The sequence below is a fragment of the Xenopus laevis genome, chromosome 3S, assembly GCF_017654675.1.
Source record: "Xenopus laevis strain J_2021 chromosome 3S, Xenopus_laevis_v10.1, whole genome shotgun sequence".
NCBI classification, from domain to species: domain Eukaryota; kingdom Metazoa; phylum Chordata; class Amphibia; order Anura; family Pipidae; genus Xenopus; species Xenopus laevis.
Window position 1 is genome coordinate 16,686,274 of NC_054376.1, and position 18,499 is coordinate 16,704,772.

The 18,499-nt window shown below is 37.2% G+C and overlaps 1 protein-coding gene across 3 annotated transcripts in view; it reads right to left on the reverse strand.

The window, feature by feature from the left end:
• Positions 1–689: 689 nt before the first annotated feature.
• LOC108712644 (phospholipid-transporting ATPase VB) overlaps positions 690–18,499 on the reverse strand; it is a 332,007-nt gene continuing 314,197 nt past the window's right edge. For all 3 annotated transcript variants that reach the window (XM_041588036.1, XM_018254962.2, XM_041588037.1), the window contains 9 exons: positions 18,201–18,385; positions 13,018–13,330; positions 10,737–10,813; positions 9,578–9,703; positions 7,390–7,590; positions 5,304–5,384; positions 4,867–4,971; positions 3,516–3,703; positions 690–2,713 (listed from right to left, as the gene is read on the reverse strand). In XM_041588036.1, coding sequence (XP_041443970.1) covers positions 2,287–2,713; positions 3,516–3,703; positions 4,867–4,971; positions 5,304–5,384; positions 7,390–7,590; positions 9,578–9,703; positions 10,737–10,813; positions 13,018–13,330; positions 18,201–18,385 — 1,703 coding nt within the window. In that variant the 3' untranslated portion in view covers positions 690–2,286. The remainder of the gene's footprint in view (positions 2,714–3,515; positions 3,704–4,866; positions 4,972–5,303; positions 5,385–7,389; positions 7,591–9,577; positions 9,704–10,736; positions 10,814–13,017; positions 13,331–18,200; positions 18,386–18,499) is intronic.

Sequence of the window (18,499 nt, forward strand, 5' to 3'; positions counted from 1 at the left end):
AACGTAAGGCACATTTCTAAGTTATGACTCTGAAGTGGTTTTGCTTTTCAACTAGATCTTTCAGTTTTGATGTTGCTGTTCTGTGGTGCTGCAAGTGCTTCAGCATTTGTCTGTTGGATCATATATCTACTGTTCCTCTATATATACCACCATCATCACTTTTTACAAGGTGTGATCTTGGAGTTGTAACTTAGATTAAAGGAACAGTAACACCAAAAACTGTGTTTTAAAGTTGTGAAAATATAATGTACTGTTGTGCTGCATTGGTAAAACTGGTGTGTTTGCTTCTCAAACTCTACAATAGTTTAGATAAAAAAGCTGCCGTGGGCAGCCATTCAAAAATGAAAAAGTAGAAAAGGCACAGGATACACAGCAGATGGCTTTGTAGTATACAATGGGATTCTTCAGAACTTATTTGTTATCTACAGTAGAACTGTGCTTGAATGGCTGCCCCCATGGCTACGCAACAGCTTGTTTGTACAAACTATAGTAATCTTTCTGAAACAAACACACAAGTTTTACCAGTGCAGAGCAACGCTACATTATATGTCATTCCCTTTAAACCCTTTTCATTTTTGGTGTTTTTAATTCAAGCAACAAATCATAAATATAAAAGAATGTTCCAATGCGTTTATCACATGCGCAATACTGGTAAAATCACAGCACAGTTGCACAGGAACAGAAGTGGGTCCAAGAAATAATAGACCTGCATCTTTATTGTTTTTTTTCCCGTGGTGCAAAACACTGGTGAGTTAGTTATCACAAAAGAACAGATTACAAAAACAAACAAAAGAAAAAAAACCTATTTGATTTATCAGTTTTGCTTATACATAAACAGGGGCGTAACTACAGGGGAAGCAGACCCTGCGGTTACAGGGGGGGACCAGTAAGGTCCTAATTAATTTACGCCACTGTACAAATATATAATCCAATTATCTTAGAATGAGCAGAAAATATTATGCTGTTCTGAAATGCAATTCATGATATGCAAAGTAAACTGCACAGACTGAAGTAATACACATAAAATAAATACATTTAATTTAATATTGAGCTTTAAAATAATAATATATATGTCTTGTACAGTCAATGTACTTTTTGTTCACGGCAGCTCAGAACAATAAAAACATTGTATAAACATTTAAAAAAAAAAAATCTACACGTTACAATTAAAAATGAGGAATATCAAAGATTAGATTTTTGGCACCTATGTAGATTAATTTAACTTGGACCAAGTCTCTTTAATACAACTATGATAAGCAACGTATGCTATTGAAATTCTACTTGTAACAATAATACCGTCATCTCAGATAATTAAAAGACTAATTTTTGGGGGCCTAAACCGAATAAAATACATGAAAGTTCTGATGGACGTAAAATGAATTACATTATTACCTTTAAATGAATAATTTAAGCCCCTTAAAATGTATCAGAGTAAAGGTATTGTGGATTGTCATCAGAGAAACAAGGTTAATAGAATTAGAAGGTACTAGAAGTAATGTAATATGGGGTCAAATTTATTCAAACCAATTGATTTCCACCACCTGTCTCCAACATAGCCGAGTCACAACTTATTGATGTTATTAATCATAGTTCAGCAGAAGCTGTGTGGAATAAAGGGTATTAAAAAAACTAGTGCCCACTCTGAAACAAAAAAAAAAAATCTGCATTTAGTTGGAATCCTTAGTAGACCATTATCCAGAAATACACTTACTGCACATCTAAGTGTGTTCCAACGTATTTTACTTTGCATATATTCAGGTGATCCAGAAAAACTATTAGAAATGTACATTCTTGTCTAAAAGTACTGGCATTGTTTGGCCTCCCTTGTCAGACTCCAATGCTAAACTCAAGTGACGGTTGTGCCAAATAATGCAACATACTAGATCATCTTGTAGAGGAATCTCCTGTCCTTTAGCACCATTTTTGCTTAAGCCTTTAAAAGAAGAAACCAGGAACGCCTCTCAGATGAAGAAGCCTTGATTACAATTCCATCTATAGCAGCTCGCCAAGTCATTTGACTGACGCAGACTCAGGAATACAAACTAAGAAAGCTGTAGAGTCCATTTACATTCATTGTATCATGTACAAAATAAAATGATTGCACTGCCACCTCTATACATGTATCCCATTCGTTTTATAGCAGTTTAACACAAGAACTTCACATTTAAAAGTGACGGTGAAAAATTCTGCTATCTTTTCCCAATATGGGCCAAACAGCAGTCATCGTAAATGTACAGATGCATTGGGCTCTATTTAATAAACACCCAATAATATATATATATGTCTTTAAACTGTCACTGTGCTAATAGATCTCTTGTGATTGGCTTTAGAGTCCTCTGCATTGTCCTTTAGAAGATTGGCCACGCCTTTTGCAGGTCCCACGCAATTGGAATTGTGGTTTTTGCGGTAAGGCCTTACGCCGGTAGCTGTGGCAGCAGTGCTTTCGTTAGGGGAACTGCCATTGTTTGCTTCATTCTTTACAGTGCAAGCATTGTGATGTGGTCTGGATGGAGTTGGAGGTAAAATATATCCATTATGTATTGATGAATTAAAATCAAATTCATTGGGGGCTGCTCTAGGCATTGATTCCCTGATTTTTTCCTTCCATTGCTGTATCTTTAAGTCTCTTTCTGCTTTACCAAGCTTATCCAGCTTCCGTGCTATAATAAGTGGACTGGGGACACAGGTTCCTCTCACTGCCCGGATAAAGTACCTGTCCAATAAGAAGAAATAAAGTTTGGTTATTTTAAATGTAAACATCATGCAAAGCTATACACATGATTTGTGTTTGTGCTGGAAAACTATACCATTTAAGTAACTTTCTGCCTATTTGGAGAATTGACCCAATCTACTTCCCAATTGTGAAAACAAGGATTTGTTTTGCCAGGTTTTTCTTTTAAAGCATAAGACACAATAGATGCTGTAGCCTGTGTGTCCTTGTTCCTAACCTTGAATTCCAAGATATTGCTAGAATAGAACTCCTGGCATTTAAAACTTTTAAACTTTTGTTACAAATGGAAGATGCTGTTTCCCAACAACATCATGGGAGCCAAGTATAAGCATATCTGAGTTTTTATTATTCACACCATGTTAACATGGAAAGGCCTAATTAGTGAGAAGGACCAATAATCCACAAAGAATATAACACTGAAGACATTAAGAGCAGTTTCTGAACTGGTAGGGTAGGTGCAAAGAGGAAAAAAACTGGCTTAATCCACCATTTTTTTGCACCCTGTATTTCAGCATAAATTAATTCCTATAGGACGCTGTGGCCATCCCCATAAATAATGCCTGTGTTAAGCAGTGCTCTATGCATGACTGAAGAAAGAAAGAGTCATAGGCAACTCATCTACGTGGCCCCCTAACTTGCACATCAGTTAAACAAGCAGGTTAGAGAAAGGTGGTGCACCCTATGGCAGATATCAAGGACAGGGTCCATCTGCACCTTTAAAAGTCATGCAGAGAGCACTTCAGAAGTCAAAGTTCAGAAATGAATTCAAACAGAGTTAGCTTACCTTGGCAACAGAGCAATGACTGGTGTAATAATGCAGACCACATAGAACAAGGGATCTGACATTTGCATCTCCATAATCCAGTATGGGTTTGCTGGCTCATTACACAACACACAGATGGCATTATAAGCGAGTGATATCACAAAGTAACAGATAATGCTTATAATAATCGTCACCCAGTGCAAAATGGTCTGTAGGCGGTGGGGGAAAAAAAAGATACATCAGAACCAACCTTGAAAACTGTAAAATAACAACATATAAAAGCTTTGAATTCAGACTGCAGAAAATTTTTTGTCTTTACTAAAAGATTCTTCAACATTAAAGTGGAACCGAGAGTACTATTACTATGTGGCAGAACTCTGGGCAGTAAATGCCAGAGTGACATATCCCTGCACTGTCTGTGTTTATTTCAAGAACCATTATATTGTACAGTATATTACGGGATCTGATCAAATTTCCCTGTTAAAGGAAGGAGTTTGGGTTTGCCTTGAAACAGATCAGGATCAAACTTTAAGAAAATATATATGATGTAAATAAAAGGAACTGGATGACAGTAGGTCTTTAGCTGATAGTAATTGAATATCAGATGTCATATGTCTCATCTGTACTTTGTTTTCTTATCAGTTTCACAGTCGACCCTTCATTGAAACATTTCTAAAGGGCATTGGTGAAAACATCAAAGGTCAGAAAAGTATAGAAGAGGAAAGAGTAGCGAAGTGAAGAGGAAGCTGGAAACTGTTAGGATTCCGTGAAAAGACTTCTGTTGACCCATTGATGAAGCGGCGGAAGGTGGGGCAGTTAGTGTGTGAGGACAAAACAAGAATCAATATACAGATATAAATAGCTTGTGCAATAACAAGTGCAAAGTTTGTTCCATGTCTTGTAACCCTGGACAATCCAAAAGGTGTTTGCTTTCAAAGAACAGACCAGTAAATGCAACGGACCTGAAGAATGGCTTCTATTGGTTACCGGAACTAAAACAAAACAAAAACAAACCTTGCACCTTTGAGTGGTACATTACCCACCAAGAATTAAGCTAGTGTTGGTTGAAGAGTAAATTTACCTTAACTGTGAAATACCCCAATGGTGTTTAAATAAAACAGGTTCACGTACTACAGCGGTCACTCACCATCAGAATAAAAGGCCAGAGCCGGCCTGAAATGTTACAGTCGTGGTGAAAAGCAAAGTTTTAATAAAGGCTTTTTCTTTTAGGACTAAACATAGGGGTATTGGCCACATTTTTCTTTATCCTTTACATAAGCCTGTCCTACACAACGTCACAATCTTTATACAGGAACTATGCAGACTCCATTGGTACATATTCCTTTTAATAATAAAGTAATGTTCCACTTACCCATGTTTTTATTTCGATTGCAAGATGCATTAAGATTGTGAATAGGGATATGGTATTGATCGGCGTGCCAAAGGAAAGAATGTCCATGTCTGTACCCCGGTATGTCTTAATGAAGATAAAGAACAGGTAAGAAAATCCAGTTACTTAAACTTAAATAGTCTCATTATAGCACAATTGCATTTCTTCCTTCTACTATAACTCAACATTTTCAGTGTCAAGATTTTCCATGGATAACATATTTATAAATGAATATATGCATGTATACTTACTGCTGTGTACATACTGATAAATTACTTGGCATAAGTAAAGAGAACATAGAGAATATGTTTTGTATGAGAACTGTCACTTTTTATCTCACATTTTATTGAGTAGCCAAAGTATTATATGGCAACGAAAAATCATCTTGTTGCCAAGCTGCCAGGAAACAGTATACTTACAAAATATGGAATGAAAAAGCAGACAAGGCTCTGGTAGAAAGCATCCACTATGGCTATCCAGAAAGTAGACATTTTGTAGGACTGCAAAGCAAAACAAAAATAGGATCACACACAAACCACTTAGTACTACACACAACAACATGAATTGATGTATTGTCTTTACATTTTTCAGTTTTATTAAAGTGTCTCTGTATATATAGTGAAATTGGCTGAAATTATGCAGGTACAGAAGGTACTGCAGTCAGGTGCCCCATGGCCCCCTGTAACATTTGTGGAAACAAAGGGTGCAGCCTTGAGAGAGGGTGGCCACGTTTGTACAGATACTTGGTTGGGTTTTCCTATAATTGGCCATGAATGGGGAGGATCAGCTTCACTCACAACATTTATCAGATGGCTTTGGTGATTAAGGCCTCTTAATGGTGAGCCTTGTACGTTCCACTTTTCAATGCTTTCGTTCTATTGTACTCACACGCAAACATCTAAAGACAGTTGTCACTCACTGCAAACCCTCAGTAGTCTGCGCACAGTGCCCTGAACCCATTACAAGAAAAAACGTCCAGCTTATTTCAGAAGCTTAACAATTAAGCTTAAATTTATTTAATGATAAGCTAAATTATCATTTAAGCTAATAAAACAGTATTATACTATTTTACTGACAGTTGTGTCATCAGGAGAAGCACATTCATTCCGTGGCAGAAGAGCTGCTGAGTAATATGTCTACAACACTGATTAAAGCTATGGGCTGATCTGTGGTCTAGTGAGTACCCTAATAAGAGGCAGGTCCACCACATTCCCAAACAGTGGGAATGTACTCTACATTCTACTAAATTTAGATGGTGCTGTCTGTTATGTTTTGGGTAGCCGAGAATGAGTAGAGTATAACAGTGCTTCGTTAGCAGAGACTTATGCAGGCATTACACAACAGTAACTTTCACTTTTAAGCTGACAGGAAATATGCACAGTGACGCCTGTAGGCAATTTGTATAAACACCACACTATCCTACTAGTTTTCTTTTATGCACTTCCTTTTATTCCCTAAAAGAATGCTCACTTTGTACACTTTGTAATTCCATTCAGATTCATGAAAATATATATTTTTTTAAATATTTCCTTGGCATGGCAAATTTTGCCCCTATGGGCATGCAATTCTTGGGCACCATGAACAATTTGAATAAAGACTTGTTTGTACCGCATCTTAAAGGAGTTCCTATGTGTGCTTTCTTTCTAAAATAAGTTAGGGACCTGTTTATAAAAATATCAGAAAAAAATGCAATCTCAAATATTTTCAAAATTAAAGTTTCTGAACAAATTTAGGGATGGCACACTACTAGAGGAGTTGACTGCAAAAATGCACGGATAAAGGCAATTGTCTTTTCTATTGCTACTATTGTAAAAAAATTAATTTATTCACAATCTAGTTTTTAAAACATTAAAACTGATAAATCAGCCTCTTGCATGTTCTAATTTGAGAATAATTCCCTCAAAAATGGCATAGACTGAAAAATATGTTGCTTTCAAATAGTACTTTGATGTCATGTGATTTTGAGAGTTAAGATTCCGTTTGGTTGAGCAGTAAGGACCCCGTTCCCGTTCCTGAAAAAAGTGATGACATTTGTCCAAATCCTGGATTCAGTGTATCCATAAATGCATGTAGTACACAATGGACACACATATCAGGAAATGGAGGTATAAATATATACAGAGGTCTAGTGTCTCTGTATGTATGTATACATCCATTTGCTGATCTATAAACTCAACACAATATAAGCACCTTTACCCAAATCCCAGTATTTATTTTAGATTTTTTTCATATTGAAGATTCAGTACCAAACCTATTTAGTCACTGATAAATGCTATTCAGTCTCGGATAGATTCAGTAAAATATTTACAAGGTCGTTCAAATACAGAACAAAAGTAGTATCCTAGCAAAATAAAATATATTTTATCAATATATTTTGCTGGAGCGGTTTGCCTACGATAATCTAAATCAAAGGGAAAGATCTGATTGCCTGACCGTTATAAATGTTACTGTTCTCTTTATGCAAGAGGAAAACGGATTTGTACGGAATGCAGAAGCTGCATTTACCTGACACTGCTGTCCACTCTTATAAAGATGAGGTAGGCTCATTAACGTCTCCGCTGAAATATCCTTGTCCAGTATTCCAAATACGAGAGGAGGCACGGAAGTGAAGAACAGGTTGAAAAAGATCATCTGCCAATAATCAATCATGGTGGTGCCTGAGAAGCCACAGAAAAACTGGTACCAAAAGAGCAAGTTGACATAGGCCTGGTAAAGACAAGAAAAGGAGATGATGATCTGAAAGAGCATTATATATTGGTTTCTTATGATTTCCGTAAATGGGACAATATAATCTGCAGACAGACTAAGTCGGCAACAGGGGCATAACTATAGAGAAAGCAGACCCATGGGGCTCTAATTCATTTACAGTTTCAATAAATATTGCTAAAACTAGTCAACCTCTATACATTTTGGGGGAATGAAAAATAATTTGCTGTGGGGCCTAGTTATATCTAGTTACCCCACTGGTTGGAAGCATATCATGCAGTGTATGGGGCCCTCAGACGGGCTTCCATGATTGATATCTGGACAAAAATTGGGCAGATGTTGATCGGGCAGGTTTAAAAACCCTGTCTGATTAAGGACCACATTGATTAAACGCCTGTATCCTCTACATTGAGGTCTGCTCATTGGGTCATAAGGCCCCTGATCAGATCAGCCAGATATCGCCCACCTGCAGGTTCACATATGAGGGAAGGTCCCAAATGAGCGGATCTCTGCATGTATGTCCACCTTTAGTCTTGCATAGAAATTATTTTAATGTTTCTGGGCAGGTCGAGATTAAGTCTATTACCTATTAACAAACACAATTGTTAGAGGGTGTGTGGGCTGAACTTTAGCCTGTAGGTTGGGTGGGTTTGGGCCAGCAATTTAAGTCCTTTGGCAGTTTGTTGGTAGGCAGCAGGCCTAAATATACACAGGACTGCCCCGAACATCCAATCTTGTTCCCCCCTATGTTTCCCCTGCTCTAACTCCTGTTGCACTACATTTTATAGCCTTGTGCCTGCCCCATTTCCTCATGTGACATTAAAAATGGACAGGTCAGGGGCCGCTATATAAATGGTAGCGGTACAGTGGGCTGGGTCAGGTTTGGGTTGGTGTGGGTTAAGAAATTGTTGACCCACATATCACTCATAAGCAGCAAGATTTTTTAAATGGCAAAAAGAAATAACGGTCATATTTATATTAGGAGTTTGTTTTCTTCATGTTAAAAGTTGTTTTTTTTGTAACTACAATGATGTGTCTGAAAAATGCAATATTCCTAAAATGATCATTTTAATGGCAATTTTCTAAATACCATTAAACATATGATGAAAGCTATAAGCCCACTTCTATTGATGTATTCAGATTATATGCATTTGCATTATTAAGCTTTGGCACTGGAAAATTTCAAAACAGATTTTTAAAAAAAGACAAAAAATATATATATAACATAATATCAGGATAGAGGAGGAAAAAGGGAATCTGTTTCCAAGATACTATTACAAACATTTCTTCTTAGTACCCAAAATACCATTTTGCATTCTGAAAATAGACAATAAATTATATTTTGTGGATTCAAATTGTTTTCATTATTTTAATGTGATGGGTGTTTTAATCAATCAGTAACTATATGTTTCTCTCAAGGGTTATAATAAATTTCATTAGCTATACAATATATTAATGTTCTTGTAAAGCAATCATTCCCAGAATGAGTGAATGTCACACATGTTGGCAGTAGGCACTGGCACAGAGCCTTGAGGTTGTAGCTTTGACTGTAAACTTTAATTTTGGAAACATGATCAAAAATAAAATATGGTGGGTGTTTGGAAAGTGAACAACCCCTTTAAAAATACATGTCAAGGGCAAAATTATGCTAAATATGCACCTAATTGTTGCAGGTTTTACACTTTCTGGGTTGCCACTATTGCCCAGCAATGGCATCTTCTAAGTTAATGATCTTATTTCAGTGTGATTTTGCCCCCGTGGAGTGTAACAAGGACTTCCCTCAGAGGTGAATGCTGGTTGGACTGAATATGTACTCATTATGGATTTCAACTACAAGAGTACAAGATTGCTAAAATATATATATATTATAATTACTTATTAAATGTAAGGGGAGAGAAGGCCTATAGCAGTATGAATTTTTGGAAAGTATCTTAATCCTATCCAGTATTTTAATCAGAGAACATGACGGATCACTTGAAATACATACCACATTTTTGTAAAAGAAGTAGATGACCATATTTGCCAGACGGCTATAGCACCAATGACCATGAACCAGTAATAACTTCTTGAGATGTTTGAAGCGGGATATTGCAAAGTCACTGGACATCACTGCCTGAAATTATAGGTATAAATTGCGCACATGAACAGTAGACAGGACACAAAAGGTTGAACTTGATTTGTTTTTTAAAGGAATTGTTCAGTGTAAAAATAAAAACTGGGTAAATAGATAGCCTGTGCAAAAAAAAATTCTTATATAGTTAGGCAAAAATGTAATGCATAAAGTCTGGAGTGACTGGGTGTCTAACAGAACAGAACACCACTTCCTGCTTTTCATCTCTATTGGTTTCCACTGATTGGTTACCATGTAGTAACCAATCAGTGACTTGATGGAGGGGCACATGGGTCATAACTGTTTGCTTTTAAATCTGAGCTGCATGCTAAGGATCAATTGCAAACTCACTGAACAGTTATGTCCCATGTGGCGCCCTATAAGTCGATGACTAACTCAGAGTTAGAGAGCTGAAAAGCAGGAAGTTGTGTTGTGTTCTGTTATATTAGACATCCAGTCACTCCAGCCTTTATACATTACATTTTTGCCTAACTAACTATATTAGAAACATTGTTTTATTTTGCACAGGCAATCTATTTACCCAGTTTTTATTTTCAACTGAACTGTTCCTTTAAAGATATCACAATTTCCACTGGAAATGTATAACCAGTAACCACTGGTTTAGAGAGGCAAATGCCATGGTATAACAAACTCCCCCTCTAAGAGCTTCTTGACGCACAAGTTAGAAATCATGTGTTTGCACACACCCTATAGACTACAGAATATCTAGGGCATACAAACCCTTCCAGGGTGGTACCCCTGCACCCAGTGGTGTAACGCTGACACTTTTTCTGGGCCCCCTATAGGTGACTTGTCACCAGAACCCCACCTTGTGGCCTGGCCTACATTCTTTATAGTTACACCACTGCCTACACCCCCTCTGTATGTTGCTGAACCTTTTACTGTTGTGAAACTAGAAGGAAATAGATGGTGAAAGAATAAAGGGAAAACACATGCCTTTATTATTTGGTAAACAAAAGCAACATTGTCATCAGCTTTCAGTGATATGCTGTTGTATAAAATATTTCTAAAGTACCTGCATGCCTTCTTGGCCTGATATGCCAATTCCAACATCAGCAGCCTGGATCATACTCACATCATTAGCCCCATCACCTAGGGAAGAATGATAGTTGTAATTATGTTGTATTAGATCTTCATTAAAATAATGTTTATTTGAGTGTCAGTACAGTTATCTGAGTCATGGGAAGTTATGGATACATTCACTGAAAGATCACATTTATATGAGTAGCATATTATAGGTCAGATTTACCTGAAATTAATTGGTTTACTCTGCAGAATGAAGTAGTGGCCAAAGCAACTTGCAAAATGTACTTAATTTATTATCTTCAAGAGATAAACACTAGCCATTGTTACTTTTAGGGTCTGGCCACACAAGCAGATTGGGGAGATTAATCGCCCCATCTCCCCGAACTGCCTTCCCCCTGCCCTCCGCCGGCTAAAATGAAAATCGCCTGAGGGAAGGCAAATGCGATGTTTTGTTTTGCGAAGTTGCCCGAAGTTTCCTCATGAGGCAACTTTGGACGACTTCAGAAAATGAAGCACCGCGTGTGCCTTCCCCCTGTCGCTGGGGCGACTAATCTCCCCGAATCTGCTTGTGTGCCCAGACCCTTAAAGGAGAACAAAAGCCACAAATAAAAGTTACCAACCCTAGAGAGGCCTCCCAAACCCGTCCTCAACTGTTTTTATTATATTTTGTTTTTTTATTATTTTTACTTTTTAGTTTTTTTATGATTTGTCTTCTTCTTCTGGCTCTTTCCATGACCCCATCTAAAAACCAAATGCTCTGTAAAGTTACAGATTTAATATTGGTACTTTTATTACTAGTCTTTCTATCCAGGTCCTCTTCTATTCATATTACAGTCTCTTATTCAAATCAATAATTGTTGCTAGGGTAATTGCAAACTGGAGAGCTGCTGAATAAAATGCTAAATAACTAAATAAATTACACATAATAAAAAATGAAAACCAATTGGAAATTGTCTCAGAATATCACTCACTACATCATACTAAAAGTTAACTCAAAGCTGAACAACCCCTTTAATGTAATCCTTTTAATGTTACATGTATGGGGACTGTTATCCATAATGCTTGGGCCTAGGGTTATCTGAATAAAGGATCTTTATACAATTTACCTTACCACAATATAAGGGGCAGATCTATCAAGGGTCTAGTTGAAAATTCAAATTTTGAATTCAAATTTTCCAGTTTTATTTTTATGGCCAAAACTGTCAAATTCGACTAGGGAATTGTTCAAATTTGATTCGAGTTTTTTTAAAAATTCTAATTTATTTATCATACACTTGCCCTTGAAGAACTCCAATTTTACTATTTGCCACCTACAACCTGCCAAATTGCTGTTTTAGTCAATGGGAGACGTCCTGGGATCAATTTTGAGTTGTTTGCAGCCTTGAGAAAAAAACTTGAATCAAGTTTTTAAACCTCGAATCAAATTCGATTCAAAATCGATTGGAGTTTTTGGGTTGATCCTATTCACCCGAGTTGAGGAAATTCAATTTTTTTTAAAATAAATTTTGATTTATCTTGAGTTCATGGGAGTTTATGGGAATTTTTAAAAAACTCACATGAATTTGAGATTTGACCTTTGATAAATGTACCTCTTAGAGGCACATTTATCAAAGGTCGAGGTGAAGTTTAGAAGTGAAAAACTTTGAATTCCGAGCCATTTTTTGTGTACTTTGACTAGGGAATATTCATACTTCGATTCGAATTTGCAAAGTACTGTCTCTTTAAAACTGTCTCTTTAAAACTTCGTCTTTGACCATTCGCCACCTAAAAGCTGCCGAAGTGCTGTTTTAGCCTATAGGGGACCTCCTACAACCTGTATGGAGGCAATTGGGGGAGTTTGGGAGATCGAAGGTCGAAGTTAAAAAAAAACTTCGAATCGAAGTACGATCGTACGATTCGAAGTAGGCAGAATTCGGCCCATTTTGACCCCAAAAAAACTTTGACCTCTATTCAATTGGTCTTTTTGAATTCGAAGCTTGACGGTTTTTTTAACTTCGACCTTTGATAAATATACCCCTAAGTGTACTAAAATCATTCAACCATTAAATAAACCCAGTTGGGTTGTTTTGCTGTGTAAACAACAAGGATTATTTAAGCATTGTGATTTTCTGGATAACCTGTACTTGACTACAACACTACACTTTTCCATATTGTTCATTGCTCTCCCATTAGGGCTGCACACTAATCTACATAAAACAGATGGTGAAAACCAACAAAAGACAGCCACTGCTGCAGATTTGTGTTCATGGAAAAATTAACATGATGCTTACCTATGGAAAGAGTCATGACTTTTAGCTTGTCCCGTACTAATTTCACCACCATGCTTTTCTGCAGAGGTGTGGCGCGACAGCATAGGACCGAACGGCAGTGTTTGGTCAGCTCCAGGAACTTTGTCTCCAAGCCTCCCTGAAAGATGACATTCAAGGTCCTCCCATCAATCACCAACCCAACCTGTGGGTGAGCTGCCTCCATCTCGTTGGCAACGGGAGCTTTATTTCGTTTGAATATTCCTCTTTTTTTCTTTTCAGGGAAAAACTTTTTGATGTCTTCCAAAATGCAATCCAGGATGGACTCACAAGTTTCCTTGAAGGACAAATAAAAAGAAATGTATTCATGACAATAGTGTTATGTATTACAATACAAATACAGATATAGGATCCGTTATCTGGAAACCCATTATCCAGAAAGCTCCAAATTACAGAAAGGCCATCTCCCATAGACTCCATTTTATGCAAATTATCCAAATTTTTAAAAGTGAATTCCTTTTTCTCTGTAATAAAATGATACCTTGTACCTGACACCAACTAAGATATAATTAATCCTTATTGGAGGCAAAACAAGCCTATTGAGTTTATTTAATATTTACATCATTTTCTAGCAGACTTAGGGCATGAAGATCCAAATTACCGAAAGATCTGTTATCCAGAACACCCCAAGTATCGAGCATTCTGGATAACAGGTCCCATACCTGTAGTACAAGCAGAATATTCATATTATTTGAAGAAGAAAAAATAAAAAGCACCAGTACTTTTCAGTTTCCTGTATATATGTAAACAAAGAAAAAGTGGGAAAGCACCTTTTTAGGGGAAATGTTAAAAAAAAAACTGAAAAAGGAGAGAAAAAAAAAAAAGAATTCAAGGATATATTTTCAAGTAACTTTGACAACCAGGATTTACCTACAGTGTCCCACAGATGGCCAATGTGTAGCCATGCCTCAGATCTTTCCATAATTTGGATCTGCAAAAATCTGAAAATCATGTAAACATTAAGGGGTAGATTTATCAAAGGTCGAGGTGAAGTTTCGAAGTGAAGTTTCGAAGTGAAAAACTTCGAATTTCGAGCTATTTTTTTGTGTACTTCGACTAGGGAATAGTCATACTTCGATTCGAATTCGGCCCACTTCGACGTCAAAAAACCTTCGACCTCCATTCGATTGGTCTTTTTGAATTCGAAGTTCAAAGTTTTTTTTTACTTGGACCTTTGATAAATATGCCCCAAAGTAATCCAAGAGTATAATTTTGCTTCCATAATTATATCTTAGTTGGGATCAAGTTAAAAGTTTTAGTATTACAAAGAAAAAAATATAATTTTAAAAATATTGGATTTAGAAAAAATGAAAGACTTTCCGTCATTCAGAGCTTTATGGATAATGGGTTTCTGGATAATGGATTCTATACCTGTATCAAATTAAGCATACAGGTATAGGATCCATTATCTGGAAAGGCTGACTCCATTTTATTAGAATAATTAACATTTTTAAATTGTGTTTCCTTTTTCTCTGTAACAATAAAACAAAACCTTGTACTTGATCCCAACTCAGGTATAATTATTCCTTATTGGAAGCAAAGCCAGCCTATTGGGTTTAAGGTTTACATGATTTTCTAGAAGACTTCAGGTATGATGATTAAATTATGGAAAGATCCCTTATCTGGAAAGCCCTGGGTCCCGAGCCTTCAGGATAACAGGTTACATTCCTGTGTTAGGCTGCAACAAAAGTTGTGAGTGTAAACACTGACAGGCATATATTTAAATAGCAAGGACTGTTTTTAATCAAGCTTGGGGAAACAAATGAACTGAATTTTATTATTTCCTGTTTGTTCCTACCACTGGAGGTGGGGTGCCAAGGTAAACAGTGCCCCATATTTGTGTGTGAGCAGTGGATGCAAAGCTGTATATATATCAGCGGTACAGCTTGCGCTTTATAGAGTTCCTGCCGCTCCGATACAATTTTATTTGCCACCAATCCAGTGAACCTAAACGCATTCATATATAGATTATTGGCGCATAAGCCACTTAAAATTGGCTTTCATAAAATACTATCCTTTTCATTTCCTGGATCAGCGGTGTCATAAAAGCATCTCGCAATCTCCTTGCAAATAATCGGAGATGTTCAGCTGTGCACATCACAAAGAATGATGGAAAGCAAAGGCATCGTTACCAGACTTCTTTTTAGATCATATTTAACCTTAAACACGCATTACGTTTACATAATCAATTTACCGTTTGACACAATTAAATGGGTTAATTTAACACACGTGAGTGCTTCGACAAACAGAATTTCGCTTGTCATAAACAAAAGGTTAATCTAGCCCAGAATCCATCTGATTTACATTTGGAGATCAATCTACTGTCAATGCAGGAAAGAACAAGGAAAGAATATGTTGTAAAAAAATATACAGGTTTAAGATCAGTTATCCGGAAACCTGTGATCCAGAAAGCTCCAAATTACAAGAAGGCAGTCTCTCATAGACTCCATTTTAATCAAGTAATTCCAATTTTTAAAAGTTTCTTTTTCTCTGTAATAATAAAACAGTACCTTGTACTTGATCCCAACTAAGATATAATGAATCCTAATCACAAGCAAAACCAGTCTATTGGGTTTATTTAATTCTGGATAACAGGTACCATACCTGTACTTGATCAGTTAACATGTCATTAATCCTTATTGGAGGCAAAATAATTCTAATGGCTGTATTTAGTGTTTACATGATGGTTTTAATAAACAAAGAATGGAAATCCAAATGATGGGAAAGACCCATTATCTGGAAAGCACTGGATAACATGCGTGTAATGGGAAATAATTTAACATGTGAATAAAGAGCATTGAGGTGTGGTTCCAGGGCCGGGACAGGCGACGAAGGGGAGAGCGACAGATGGAATGGCTGGAGATCATGATGGAGGGGAGAGGGGGGGGAGCAATGAAGGGGAGGGGACAGGAGGCAGGGGAGAACAACGGAGGGAAGGTTGACAGGAGGGAGGAGATAAAGACAGAGGTAGGGTGACAAGAGGGAGGGGAGAACAACAGAAGGGAGGGGAGAACGACGGAGGGATGGGTGATAGAGGGAAGGAAGGGGCATAAGACTGAGGGATGCAAACACAGACTAGTGGTAGGCAGATGACAATTTTAGAGGTAGTTGCCCAGCGCCCAACTATCATTATGCCCTAGACAGCTGTCTCTTCTGCCTACCCCTAGTTCTGGCCCTGGGTGGTTCACCTTTAAATTAACTTTTAGTATGTTATAGAATGGCTTATTCTAAGCAACTTTTTTTTTCCATTTTTTCTTAAATCAATCAAATAGGAGTCACTGAATACAGCTTAAAAAAACAAATGCTCTGTAAGGCTACAAATGTATTGTTACTGCTACTTTTTATTACTCGTCTTTCTATTCAGGCCCTCTCTTATTCACATTCCAGTCTCTTATTCAAATTAATGCATGGTTGCTAGGGTTATTTAGACTAATATTTGAAATAGCAAACTGAAGAGCTGCTGAATTAAAAGCTAAATAACTGAACAAACACAAATAATAAAAAATGAAAACCAATTGCAAATTGCCTGAGACTATCACTCTCTAAATTATACTAAAAGTTAACTTTAAAGGTGAACAACCCCTTTGGTGTTACAATCAATGACTGGTATAATCCGTTGCAGAGGGTCTAATCACCTTTAGAATGATAAAGAATGTAATTGTGTAGCAATGGATAAGAAAAAAGCAGAGGAAAGAATGAATTGTGACTTGTTCAGTCTTCTGTTGATCCATTTGCACATGGATGGAACTTTACTTTCTGAGAAATAAACCATATTACTTATGCACCAAAGGGAGTTTTCTTTTGCACTGAGAGGTTGACATTCTTGGTTATTTACCCACAGAGTTTAAATGCAAATTGAAGTCTCTGGAGTTGAGTGCCTAGGAGCAGGATGTGTGGAAAGGAGGGTGGGTATAGGGTGGATAAAAAGTACTTTTCTGGCTAATGGGTTCTCAGCTGCCAAATCCTCCTGTGCAGATCACAAGAGGAAAGATCCATATTTGCCAAATAATTAATGGTTTTCAGCAGCGGGGTAAAAACTCCTTTTACTTTATTTATAGTGAAGTAAAACTCAGAAAAGGTCATAAACCCATGCCGTTGGCTATAATAAGTTCAGAAGAATATAATACACAATGACATATTTTTATAAATATGACTACTGAATAGTGATGGGCGAATTTATTCGCCAGGCGCAAATTCGCGGCGAATTTGCGCGATTCGCGCCGAGCGAATAAATTCGCGAAACGCCCGCGAAAATTCGCGGTAAAAATTCGCCGGCGTCAAAAAAAAAAGTCGCCGGCGTCGGAAAAACGGGCGCCGGCGTCAAAAACGGGCGCCGGCGTCAAAAACGAGACGCCGGCGCCGTTTCGCGAATTTTTCGCCGTTTCGCGAATTTCGCGCGAAATTCGCGAATTTTTCGGCGAAGCGAAACGGCGCAAATTCGCCCATCACTACTACTGAACATTGCTTTGCTTTATATGCAGTTTTTAGTAGATTAAATGCATTGTTTAGCATTACTGTATATGAATTTATTAATTAATACGTTGCAATAAAGTTTCTGTTCAAAATGCAACAATTTGCTGATTTGTCTTATTTTTTCCTGCTCAGTAGGTCAGGCCGTTTAATAGGGCTGCAGCTCTGAGTAAGAAGAGGAAAACTAGAGGGCAATGAGAATCATATAGAGAAGCTAAAACAGACTAGAAGAGAACCTTTATCTGTAAGAACAGATTAGAGATAGCTGTGGGTATTATCAGGTGAGCAGAGCTGAGTGGGCATATCCTGCATGTCTTAAGGCATTAGGGGGATACAGTACAGCACGAACATGTGGCATTATGAGCCAGGTATGCCATAAGCCATTAGAGGTTAAAGTTACAGTATAATAAATAAATGTGATGATTTTTAAATAATTAGATATACTGTACTGTTCCTCTGCACTGGTACAACTGGTGTGTTTGCTTTATAGTCATTCAAGCACAGTATACAAAGCAGATAATAGATGCACTCTGTAGAATCCCATTGTACTCTATAACATAACATATCTGCTAAGTAGCCTGTGCCTTGTTTATTACATTCCCCCATACATTGGCTTCTTTTTTTATACATATTTTATGTAAAATTCAGTAACCCCTTTCCTATCACTTAAGACATACCTTGCTTTCAGTGTTGATGGTAAAGACTGTGTCAGACTGGTCCAAAAGTTGACATGAGTATGCAATGTTAATGGCGGTTTCTTGTTTATCTCCAGTCAGCACCCATATATTTATGCCAGCCTCTCGAAGTGAAGCGATCGTATCTGGAACCCCTTCCTGAAGACGGTCCTCTATTCCTGTTGCACCTAGGAAGTTTGTAAATGAAGCACATTTCATTGCTATTCAAGTCTATTTAGAGCATATCAGGTCTCTCTCTCTATATATTCATATAAATATCCAGTATAAAGTTGTACATTTCA